This window comes from Spermophilus citellus (assembly GCF_964194105.1).
Source record: "Spermophilus citellus genome assembly, chromosome: X".
Classification (NCBI taxonomy): Eukaryota; Metazoa; Chordata; class Mammalia; order Rodentia; family Sciuridae; genus Spermophilus; species Spermophilus citellus.
In genome coordinates, this window is record NC_138190.1 from 14,678,790 (window position 1) to 14,691,892 (window position 13,103).

General features: G+C 35.5%; 1 protein-coding gene across 8 annotated transcripts in view; it reads right to left on the reverse strand.

The window, feature by feature from the left end:
• Positions 1-233: 233 nt before the first annotated feature.
• The window catches only part of BCLAF3 (BCLAF1 and THRAP3 family member 3), a 55,682-nt gene continuing 42,812 nt past the window's right edge, over positions 234-13,103 (reverse strand). For 5 of the 8 annotated variants that reach the window (XM_081277208.1, XM_081277211.1, XM_081277209.1 and 2 more), the window contains 3 exons: positions 13,028-13,063; positions 11,716-11,871; positions 234-1,296 (listed from right to left, as the gene is read on the reverse strand). In XM_081277208.1, coding sequence (XP_081133334.1) covers positions 1,267-1,296; positions 11,716-11,871; positions 13,028-13,063 — 222 coding nt within the window. In that variant the 3' untranslated portion in view covers positions 234-1,266. Of the gene's footprint in view, positions 1,297-2,037; positions 2,066-11,715; positions 11,872-13,027; positions 13,064-13,103 lie in introns of all 8 variants that reach the window. The other 3 variants (XM_081277210.1, XM_081277207.1, XM_081277206.1) reach the window with 2 other exon arrangements.

Here is a 13,103-nt window from a genome sequence, read left to right on the forward strand (position 1 = left end):
AAAGCAAAGACTGTCCCATCTTTTCAAGATATGCAAAGACCTAAATGTTTGTAGTAAGATTTTTTATAATCCTGTTATGAAATACCAAGTTCTTACCAACCTTCATATTTTGATTTAGAAAGCTCTGTCTTCACAAGTGCTGAGCAACATTAAAGATCAACAGGTCCTACCCAAGGCTGTAAGTCTCAATGAAAATTAAAATAACATTCACACAAATTGTCGAGTAACTTCTTCAAGCAGAAAGAGCAACAATATTTTACTTTATTACAAATAAACATTTCACAAAAATTTAGTTGGGAATGTATATGTATTGTTAAGCAGAACATAGAAAACATAAAGAAATCAGGTACTGGGACCTAAAAATTTCACTTAAAATCCCATCGATTCTATCTTACATATAGTAGGCACACTATACATATCAACTGAACTGAAAATAAACACTCTATAAGATGTGCTTGCAAAACATGTAATGCTGTAGTAGTAAAGTACAATTTTCAAATATGAGATTTTGTCTGTCACATTTTTAAAAGCCTTTAAAAATATGATATGCACAAGCTTGCCCTGAGGGAAAAATAAGATGGAATATAGATTACAAAATCTTTACATTTTCCACAATAGCATTTTGAAATTGGAAAAGAGCAAATAGTTGTGGAAACAACTGAATGAACAAATTACTAAAAATTCAGTGCACTCACAACTACCTGATGGAAAATTTGAAGCACCTTTTCTCTAGCCTTCTGATATCATAATATGAAATGTATGAATTATATAGGCCTTAATCATCAGAAACTTAAGAAAACTTCAAGTTATAAGCCAAAATGTCATCAGAAAAAGAAAAACCCAGTATAAAATTAGCTACTGTAAGGCCACTGTTAAAGTTCTTTCATGTACAGACACTATACAATTCAGATACTTTTGTTTTACATAAACAAAGCTTTCAACATATAAATGTCTGGATATAACTTGGTTAAGTTCTCTCGAAACCATGCTTAGAGAAAAATGCATCAACAAATAATGCCCTTCAAGTATTTCTATTGAGACTTTTTGCAAAAGAAACGGTAGTTAATACAACTTTTAAACTGAATACTGTAATTTAAAAGCAATTTTAAGTGTAAAAAAGTTGCAGCATTCCACTACTGAAAAATAAAGTTATTTTATCAAGAAAGTTACAGTATTAGTGCCTTAGTGCCAATTCTAATTCCGGACAAAAACCGATGTTCCCAAATATCCTCCTGAAGGGTTGCTTCCATTTGTAACAATTCCAGATTAGGTTTCTGTAGCAATGTTTGTATATTCCTACCAAGAGAAAACAAGAGAAATAGAGACTTCAAAAGAAGAAACAATCAGTTATAGTATCTGAGCTAGAGTTCGCATCTCAATTTTTGACAGTTTAACTTATATAGTACTATTTGCACCTTGAGATCCCCACAAAAGTTATGTAGAACCCCAAACACACAAAGTAATAAGAGAACACATCAAAGCAGATATCAAATGATAAGTCAGTACGACAAAAAACATGACACTAGATAACACTGGTATTAGTAAATTGATGAAAATAGCATTCTGCTAGTTGGGTGAGTTTTGGGGAGGGAGGGCATCCCTGGCATAAACTTGAGACACTTAAACCTTTGTCTCTCCAATACAGAGCCTGATGTGACACAAATACAACTTCAAACTACTATTTTGTCCTTCCCATTATATGATATTTCTAATTCTACAATTATATGGGCTTTTCTAATGACTGATCACTGCAGAGAAAGCTATTAAAGGGGAAAAAGCTTTCTTGCTTTCAGGTGGCTACCTACAATGTAAATTCATAAGGTTTCAATAAATATGGGAAAAGGATTCACAAGAACAGTAAGACTATGATTAAAGGGTAATGAATGTGGATTCCATACTGTGATACTACACACAATATTAAAGTACCAACTACAAACTTGACATAAGACCATGCAACTAATAAAAACAAAAATGGTAGAATGACATGTTTTTCAGGGACATTAAAGAATAAAAATTTATTAATACATGTATCCTTACCTTTTACTAGGATCTTACAATATTAAAACTGAAAGAAATTTAAAAGTTGATTTATTTATTGGCATTTGTATTAGTATGGAAATGTTCAATTCCAAACAAAAACAGTGTTGACAGAAAATTCTTATTCTTCTATTTTGGTTAATGAAATGTTCAAAATACATGCAAATATATTTTGTTCAACATCATTCCTTTAAATAGAGGTAAGGCTCAATCATATTCTTACTTGTACAATATAAAAATCATAAATTTATCTTTAAATAAAATGTTATCTACTAATAACTTTAAAAGGAAATTCTAGCTACCATAATTCAAAAGAAAATTCAAATGAAATTTTTTTTCATAAAAATGTGCAATTGTTTTGAACTGCATTCACCCTGGACATAGCTTCTTTCACACTGTCTCTCAAGTTAATCCCCTGCACTTCCAATGATTTGAAAGTAGAATGCTGAACTAGATATATGAGCTCCCTCTCAGCTAGGTCTTCATAAATTGACACCTGGGTCACTGCAAATGTTCCTCTGCTGGTCCTTCTGCATCTCATCTTTCTTTCACAGAAACCTATCAACTGCTAACCAAGTGAACATCCTTCTCCTCCTCAGTCTAGGAATATGTCCTACTATTAACACATCAAATCCTGAATATACACAGCTTTGGAGGCTCTCTCTAATTTATACAATCCCATTTTACTTTAATCCTACAACCTACTGCCAAATATGGTATTAGCTCTTTCTATGTCAGGCTCTTCTCCATGCCTTATCTTATAACCCACCTCCTCTATGAAGACAGTATCAAATAATAGTACTTACATGCCCTGACTATTCCTATTATACTGATCCTTTTCTCCTGTTAGGCATCTACCATCTGTGAAATTAAGCCCTCAAAAATATAGTATACAGAAAGAGTTAAACACAGCAGGCCTGACTACTATCCTTGGAAAGTCCTGCTTGTAAGGCTGGCCCTTGACAGGCATGTGAGAACTTAAATTTCAGGAGTGTTCATTCCTTCCATTAACTGGTGCATGCTAAAATTATTTGTGTAAATAATATGGTTTCTCTTGAATACCTACTTTCCTTCTGGGAGGCTAGTGTGTGTACCTGAAGCAGGTGCTTAAATGATCAGCACCCAGCAAAAGCCCTGGGTACTGAATCTAGAGAGCTTTCCAGGCTGGCAACATTTCACATATGTTGTAACAACTTGTTGCTGGGGTAATTAAGCAAGTCCTGTATGATTCCACTGGGAGAGGACTCTTTTTAAAATCTGCACCTGATTTCCTCCAGACTTTATATGAGTGTGTGTATATATGATAAAATTCAATTCCATTCAACAAGCATTTTCTAAAGACTGATCAGATGAAAGGCAACAGAAGAGGAAAGACTAATGAGACCCCTTCAACTCTAAGAAGTTGATACTATATTTGTGGAAGTAGGAAGGTAAACCATAATAATTAGAAATCAAATGAAACAAAAGTTAAAGAGGGGGCTTTGGTAAGGCTTTATAGTGGGCCTTAAAAGGAAAGTACAGCTTGGTTACAAACAAGAATAGGGATCAGAAAGCTATTTCTAGCCAAGAGAACTGTAGGAACAAAGATACAAATACAGAAAAACACATGCTATGCTCTAAAAAGCAGAGGGCGATGGGGAAATGTGGTTAGGACTAGACCTAGCTAACAAGTTTGGTCTCCTTTTTTTGTAGTCAATAGAACACTTGGAAAGAGTTTCTGTAAGAGAATATGATACAATCTATGTTCCAGGACAATAAGTGTGCTAGTAGTAAAGAGACTGAACAGGCAAACTGCAGGAGGCAAGGATGTAAGACAGCTTCAAAGCTTCCAAAAAAGAGGCCAGGAATATGTAAGAATCTAGAATATAGCAAAAGTAGCATTTTTCAATCAGTAGGGAAAAGACAAATTCTAAATAGGGTTAGAAAAACTGACTAAATTCAGTGAGGAAAAAACAGATGCAACTTCACATTTTATAATATCAATAAATTCTAAATGGATTAAATATTTCTGCATTAAAAATTAACCATAGGGGCTGGGGATGTGGCTCAAGCGGTAGCGCGCTCGTCTGGCGTGCGTGCGGCCCGGGTTCGATCCTCAGCACCACATATAAAGATGTTGTGTCCGCCAATAACTAAAAAATAAATATTAAAAAAAAATTAACCATAAAACTACCTAAAGGAAACAGAAAATAATTTTTATAAGCACGATGTGAAATCTAGAAACCATATGGGAAAGAATAGAAGTTCACTGGATTAGACAAAGGGGAATGAAGGGAGGAGAGGGGGATAGGAAAAGGAAGACAGTGGAATGAATTGGACACAACTTCTCTATGTTTATATATGAATATAGCACAGTGAAATTCCACATCATGTATAGCCATGAGATTGAGATCCTAATTAGAAATAAGTTGTACTTCATGTATGTATAATATGTCAAAATACACTCTATTATCATGTGTATCTAAAAAGAACTAATAATGAAAAAAAGAAACCATATGGGACAAACTTGACAAATTCATGACCATCTAAAAGTTCTATGATGCAAAAACCAGCATAAAGAGCTAACAGACATAAACACAAGCAAAATGATAGTAAATAGCTTCAGTAGATCACAAGCTTTTACAAATCAATAAGAAAAATCACCATTTCCTAATAGAAACACTGGTAAAGTATAGAAATAGGAAAATTGAGGGAAGAAATACAAATGGCCAATGGACACATAAAAAAGATGCTCACACCATTAATAATCAAAGAAAGGCAAACAATAAGATTACTTTCTGCTATTAAGTTGATACCTGATAATAAAGACAGAATGTGTAGTGCTGGCTAGGATGTAGGTAAGTAGATCCTTTCATGTACTGCTGGTAAGAGTATAAATAAGTAAAAGGGGCAATATGACAAGGTACCAAAATGTCAATGCCCTTAAGCAGTATTACTGAAAACCTGTAAGCTACACTTAAGTTATCAACAGAGGCTTGGTTAAGCAAGTCAGGGATCCCTGAACTGGGGCACACATACCCTTAGAAGTAGATGAAGACATTCCAAGGAGTATGTGAATACAAATAGCTTGAAGGAATTAATTTCCTGACCCTTGAATTCCCAGTGTTCACTTTCCAAAATTATCCTGCCTGCATAATTAAGTCTGGTTCCCTGCCTTCTACCTTATACTTGAAAGATACATCTTCTTCCCATCCTGAATCTATTATTTTTAAAAATTTTTTTTAGTTGTAGATGGACACAATATCTTTATTTTATTCATTTATTTTTATGTGGTGCTGAGGATCAAATCCAGTGCCTCATGCATGCAAGGCAAGCGCTCTACCACTGAGCCACAACCACAGCCCTGAATCTACTATTTTATATTACCTGACAAACCTCAAGATATGTCAAGAAAGTGAATGAACCTAACAACTACTAATAAATAGCATTTTTTGTCACATGGTTTTCAATTCTTTTAACTTTGCTTAACAAAAACTGAAGGAGGACAAACTCAAGCTGTTGGTGATAGAACACTCAAAATACGTTTTGGTGATAGATCACTAAGTGATTTTTTGGCCTATAATTCAGAGTGAGTCCAAAGAACCGAGTGGCATTGCTATATATAGCAGTCTTTTCACTCCCATCTATATAATCATATAAACAAGGTTTCTCAGCACTTACATCTATAAAAAGAAAAAATAGAATTAGAATAGATACTTGAACACTGTATTATTCTACTAGCAATAAGTAATATTTATAAGTACATGAACTAGTCGAAAAAAGAAATGTATTTCTAGTAAAACTTTTTTGTTTAATCAACACTGAACAAAACTTGTAATATATTTATGGTATTTTTAACTATAACATTAACTCAATCTAGAGAAAATATTTAATACCTAATAGTCACAGAAATCTAATAACATTATGTGCCAAATTAAATTTGGTGATCAAGAAATAAATTCTATGGAGGAAGTAGAATGAAATCTAAATTTAAGGCAAAAAAAGAATGAGATAAAATTTCTTAGTGGTAAAAGAACTTATTCGTATATATTTTTTAAATGGATGATGCTAGTTATCAAATTTCTGTGGTATGCAGGTTCCACTGAAGAGATTTAAAAGAATGATGTAACAGTTTTATTTAAGACTGTCAGTGTTTATAATATGAAAGAAATTATATCCTTTACAACAACTCATGATTGAAAAAATAACAGATAACCTAAAAATGTTTAAGGAAGTAGATAATTTTATAAAATTTTAGAGTATGTGAACAAAAAGGTTTGAAAAGCACTTAAATAAACAATACATTCATACAGCGGAATAATATGCAGCCATTAAAACAAATGAATTGAATGGAGTTACGAATGAGTGACAGAAATAAGAAGACTTGGAACATTAAAGCTGGAAGGAGAACTGGCACAAATGATTAGCAGGACGAGTATCTAGGTTGACTTGGGTAGCTGCAAGAGCTATGGACCAGAAGGGGAAGTGAGTGGTCTGAGGAGGAGAGTTTAAGATATTATTTTTAGCAGCTTTACTGAGATATAATTCACATACTATACAGTTCAGCTCTTTAAAGTGTACAATTCAATGGCTTTTTAGTACATTCACAGAATTGTGCAACCAACGACCACAGTTTTAAAATATTTTTCTCTAAAAAGAAACCTCATACCCTACCCCCAATTTTTCTCCTAATCCCTTGATCCCTGGCAATAACTACTCTACTTTCTGTCTCTATGGGTTTGCCTGTCCTAGACATTTCATAAGAACGGAACCATACAATAAGGTGGCCTTTTGTGTTTGGCTTCAGGTTCTGTCATTTAGCATATTTTTAAGGGTCATCCATGCTGCAGCATGTTTCAATACAAGCGTGACTTTGAACATATTAAATCTGAGGTGTTTTTAGGATATGCATGTGATGGTATCTGGGAGGCAGCTGAACATCTGGAGGTCTGGGAAGCAGTCAGGATGGAAGACATTAACAAAAGTGACAGTGAAATCTTGGGAAGAGGTAAGGGTAATCAAGGCATGTGGGAGGATTTAGGAAGGAGAATAACAAATATCACACCAGGAAATGCTTACATTTAAAAAGAATGTTTGGAGAAAGAGAAATCACCAAGTAAGACAGGGAGGTCAGAGGGGTAGGTAGTGAAACCAGAGGCTCTAGATCATAAATGCTCAAATGCAATGATATCCTTACACTTACTCTGCACCTGGCACACTTCAGCTCAGACATTGGCAGGTATACAATAAATCCTTGTGGATTGGTCTGATCTTGGTTCCCATCATATCTTTGTACTCCAGGACTTCCACAATTTCTTTCAACTCCCCAAACCACAAATTCCAGTCTCTAACTTCCTTTCTACATTGTCTTCATGCCCTCTCCCCTCTTTCCTTCTTTTCCATGGGCAGAGATCTGGTAGGCACTTAGCTTACAGGCATAATCTATGAGGTTTTCTGGATAATCTATGGTGCTTAGGCACTCTGTGCCTTCCTAACCAAATGCACAATTGCTCAGAGTTTTTCGGAGGCAACATTCCCAGAGATGCCTCATGAATTTTGACTAGGTTATTTGTCCTGTTCTGATGCATAATCAGATCCTCAAAGAGTTTCTAAAAAGCCTTTCTGGGGTAAGCAGAAGATATTTAATGAGGGCACTTCTGAACACTAGTGGATAAAAGACAAGCCTTATTTCAGGAAGTAATAGACAACTTCCATCTTCCAATCTAAGAACAGAATACAAGAAAAAAGAAACCCAGTAAAGGGGATTCAGGTTGCCAAATGGGATTAATATGACAAGTGTGTGATGAATAAGGAATTCTTCTGCTTGGGAATCATACTACTTTGTAGGCGTCTGGGGAGCCAATGCTGCTTTAGGGAAACTACCACCATATGGGAAGTGGAAGAAGAGGAGGACATATTAGAAGAGGAGGATGTTTAGGATCCACCCCCACCTTTCCCCAAGGCTATTCTTTGTTGCACACAGGAAAAACACTGTCTGATGGCACAGAAACAAACTGTACTATGGATAAGGAATGCAAGATGTTCCAGCCATGAATGATGAGCCTAGGTATTCCAATACGGTGGGAGGGTGAGGCATCCAGATAAGAACAATCTAAATATTCCTAGTGGACTTTGAGACATGTGTAAATGAGTAGCTTTATATCTAATTTTAGGGTATCTCAATTACTTAATCATGCATCCTTAATTAATCTAGGTGGCAGTGTAATAACTGCCAAAAAATGAACTCAACATGGCAAAAAGCCTAAGTGTCTAGAGATGCTACCCAGACTAAGAAGTCTCTCTAGGGTAGGACCTTCAAAGTTCCCTGTGATGCTAAAGCTTGGGATAAAAAGTAATGTAAATGTGAGCTGGGGGATGTAGCCCAGTGGTAGAATGCTTGCTTAGCATGGATGAGGCCCTGGTTTTGTTCATTAACACCACAAAAAAGTGATATAAATGCTACCTCACACATAGTCTTCCTATTTGAGCAAAAGTGTCCCTAGTTTTAAGGAAAAAAGGGAGGTAAACATTAGAGAACACCAATGATTTTAGGCCTTTGTCCACTTCTTTAGGGCACGGGGTAAAATGCACTGGTAGGTCTAAGCCATCAGTTTATCTACATGGAATGGGTTTTCAGAGTAGCACAACACTACTGGGACAGCTTAAAGACCAAGTTAGCTTTAAATACCCTAGCTCAGACCTTGGCAGAAATAGAGCAGCTGCATTTCCTTCCCTAAAGGTTAGAAAAGCAGAGCCCAACTGTTAAGTAGGGACTAATAGTAGGGTACCCAATTTAGTGCTGTGCTCATAGAGCTGGGTTTTGTTCAAATACAAATCTATAAAAAGCATGGTTATGGCTTGCTTGCAGGCACTGACAGACTGGAAAAGCCCAGGTCAAAGTAAGCTATACTACAAGGATATGTGAAGTAGGATCCAGAAAAGTAGCCCTAAGAAAAAGAGTATTAGACACTAGAATTGTAGGAGAGCCTGATCTTTAAAAATCCAGCATGTTGGGACCACTTACAAAGCAGTCGGATGTCAGTGAAAGGCAACAGGAAGGCAGGGCTATGACCCATATTGGATTTTAACTATGATGATATAAACAGCCTAAGCCTAAAGGTTGTGGCTCCCTTTAGGACACAAATTCCTCTGTCCTATGATGATGGCCTGTAGTCTGATTTTGATTTGTTGTGAAGTGGGACTGGTGGGCAATGTAGCCTGAAAGAATGTGATAGTCAGCAGGAACTGGGCAAAATGAGGCAAAGAAAGGAAGATGAACTGAAGCAAGTCCAAGGAACATAGAAACTACAGGCTAAAGCACGGCCGAGTAAACATTTAGGAGCCCTAAATTACCTACAACATAGAGGTATAAATGGAGTTAAGCTAAAACTCAAAGTTCAGCATAGAGTGAATAGAAGAGAAACAGACAACATGCACTAGAAACCCATTCTGGCAATTAAGGAGAAGACCTGACTCAACCTTACCCCTCAAGTGAAAAGCAATAACTAGCTTTCCTCAGAATAGCCAGGCTGCCACCTGTGACTGGAAACAAATGTCTAGGAAGATCTGCTCCAAAGAAACCTGCCCCACAGGGCAAGAAGAAAAGCAGCATCTCTATCCAAGCCCTGGCACAGCCTGACAGAAGAAATGACTCCAATATCATTCATGCTTTAAAAAAAATAGGTAGTTTCTTAAAATCGTGACATATATGGTAAAATTAGAAACCTCATTTAAGGTACTCAACTAAAATTGGAGGGTGGGAGAGGTTATGTAAGATATTCTATTTAATTCTAAAACCTAAAAAACAATCAATTATCAATCTACTGGTCCATCTTTTGAAAATTTAACTTTTACTAAAATAATTTAAGCAAGCTCAGTGTAAAGGGGTCAGGCATGGTGGTGCATGCCTGTAATCCCAGTGGCTAGGGAGGATGAGATAGAAGGATGGAAAGTTCAAAGCCAGCCTCAGCAAAACGGAGGTGCTAAGCAACTCAGTGAGACCCTGTCTCTAATAAAATACATAAAAGGGCTGGGGTGTGGTTCAGGGGTCGAATGCCCCTGAGTTCAATCCCCAGTACCAAAACAAAACAAAACAAAACAAAAAAACCCAAAACAAAATACTGCAGTTGGACTATTTGATAGCAAAACTAGAAATATATATATTTCTCAGAAGACAATGGTCTAAAATTACGAATAAAAATGAATCAAAAAGATTGACAAGCATGCCTCACTTGACTGATTTAATACTATTGTTCTCATTTAAAATATAATTATGTGGAAGTTAATCTTATATATATTTATGCTACATTTTCAAATACTAACATGGTTAATTTAAATAAAATCAATCTGCAGCTAAGAATATGCAATTCAAATTACCAAGTAAAGAAGCTTTTTATTAGAGTTAAGGTAGCATGATGGGGGGCTGGGTTGTAGCTCAGTGGTTGAGTACTTGCCCCTCATGCATGAGGCACTGGGTTTGATTCTCAGCACTACATTAAAAAAGTTAGCATGATGGGATCAACCTTAATTTCCATCAATGATGAATGGATAAATAAAATATATTATACTTATAATGTGGATGAACCTGAAGGACATTATGTTATGTGAAATAAGCCAGGCACAGAAAAGCAAATATATGAGTTAATCTTTATATGAAATATAAAAAAGTTCAACTCCTAGAAGTAGAGAGTAGAATGGTAGTTACCAGGGGCTGGGGGGAGAGTGGTGGGAGGTTAGGGAAATATTGGTCAAAGCACACAAAATTTTAGTTAGAAGGAGTAAGTTTAAGAGATCTATTGTAGCCAGGCGCAGTGGTGCAAGCCTATAATTCCAGCCACACAGAAGGATGAGGCAGAAGGATCAAAAGTTTGAGACTAACCCCAGCAATTTAGCAAGACACTGCCTCCAAATAGCAGAGTGTGTGGGGGTGGAGAGATAGATCTATTGCACATGACTACAGATAATAATAATATATCATATACCTATAATTTGCCATGCCACAATGTGTGTGGATATGTGTGTGTGGAAGTTAATCATATATATATACACACACACACACACACACACATAAACATTGTGTTGTACACCACAAATACATATAATTTGTACTTGTCAATTAAAAACACATTTTGAAAAAGAGCATGTAGTGGTAATGGTTGTATAGCACTGTGAATGTAATTAATGCCACTGAATTGCATATTAAAAATCATTAAAATGGAAACTTTTACAATATACATATTTTACCACAATTTAAAAAAAATATATGAGTGGGGGTAAAAATACGAATTAGTACATTTTGAAATTATATACCTTTGTATACAGTCTGCTCAATATTTTTTGGCATTCATATCACTTACATTATACAAGACTAAAATATATCAATTAAAAGCCTTTACCGAAATTACCATTTCAAAGATTAACTATACAACAGAAATCCTAAAGTGAAAAGTTCAAACAGTTGGCATATTCAAAATATTTCAAGTATAATAGCTAAAAGCATTTTAAGGTTAAACAGTCTCACAACTCTATTAGCATTACTCCTTGAGGTTTTTATTCAACTCTCATGTAATAACATCTTAGAAATCTAGGTTGATTCTTTAATCAAAACTAAATGAAAAAATCTCATTTTTCTAATGAACATAGATGATTCAGGAGTTCAAAAGTCACTCAACATTTTTAAATGATCATCATCCAACTAACCTTTTTTTTCCTCAGTAATCTGTCTCTGAATTTATTAGTGATAAATCCCCTTGGACCAGCAAACCGCAAACGCTGATATTTAGCCTGAATGTATAAGCTCTTCTGTACCAGGTCTGATTTATATGGGGGATGGAGTCTACCACCTCTAAAGTTGCTCTGCAAAGGGAAAAAATAATTAAGCATTAAAACTATAGTTCCCAAGTCTACAGGTAGTTAAATGTCTGGTATTTAGAGCTGCCCTTGATTCTAGGCATTATAGATAGCAGAGGGAAGGGGTTTATGATAGTCAAGTACATTTCCTTCAAACTAGCTTACTAGTTTATTTTATACAATATTTTCTTGAAAAAAATCTTTGTTTTACATAAAAACAATTCTTAAAACTGTTACATAAGAGATTTTGAAATGACTGGGCATGGTGGTGCATGCCTGTAATCCTAGAGATTCAGGAGGCTGAGGCAGGAGGACCACAAGGTCCAAGACAGCCTTGGCAACTCAGTGAGACCCCTGTTTCAAAATTTAAAAAATGAGAAGGGCTGGAGATGCAGTTTTGTGGTAGAGCACCCCGGGTTCAATGCCCAGTGCCATACACACACACACCAAAAAAAAAAAAAAAAAAAAAAAAGAATAAGAAATTTGAAATGAATTCTTGAACTTCATCATGCTAAAAAAAATACAATTTTCCAAAACCTTCAAAGAGCTAAAATTATTCTGATTCACAGTGACTATATCAAATACCAGTGAGGGGGGTAAAGACATTAAGAATCAATATATAAGAATCAAAAACTTTTAACTTTATTCCTATTGAAACCTTCAAACTCATCTTTCTTTATTACACAAAAAAAACCTCATTATATCAAATATGGGTTGTAAAGAGTGATTCCTAGCTTTGCATACTGTCTGGTATTATAAAAGACATAAGAGGACAACGAATGTTTGTATGTTCCTAAATGATATAAGAGGAATTAGTATCATAAATTAGTGCTAGGGGAATTTGGTTACTCACCAACCTGTCCTCTCCAAACCTTCCAAAACAATTCTCTAAATCTCCTTTCCTCACTCCCCCTACCATGTGGCCACCTGCATTTCCAGCATCCTCCTAGAATAATCTAAAACAGAAAGGAGAAGTGGCCCAACTGTTTATCTCTGCCTAAGTCTTAAAATCTTGACTACTTGCTAACTCACTGGAAGAGACTGCATCAAGTAAGCTCTTGACTATAAAAAGGATTTCTCCCTCAAATTATCCAACTACAATTCTCCTGCAAAAAAATATATGTGTAGGCCCAGGGTTGGAACTCAGTGGTAGAGTGCTTACCTGTTGTGCATGAAGCCCTGAGTTTGATCCCCAGCACTGGAAAAAATGTTTAAATTAAAGAATAAATGTGAAGCCA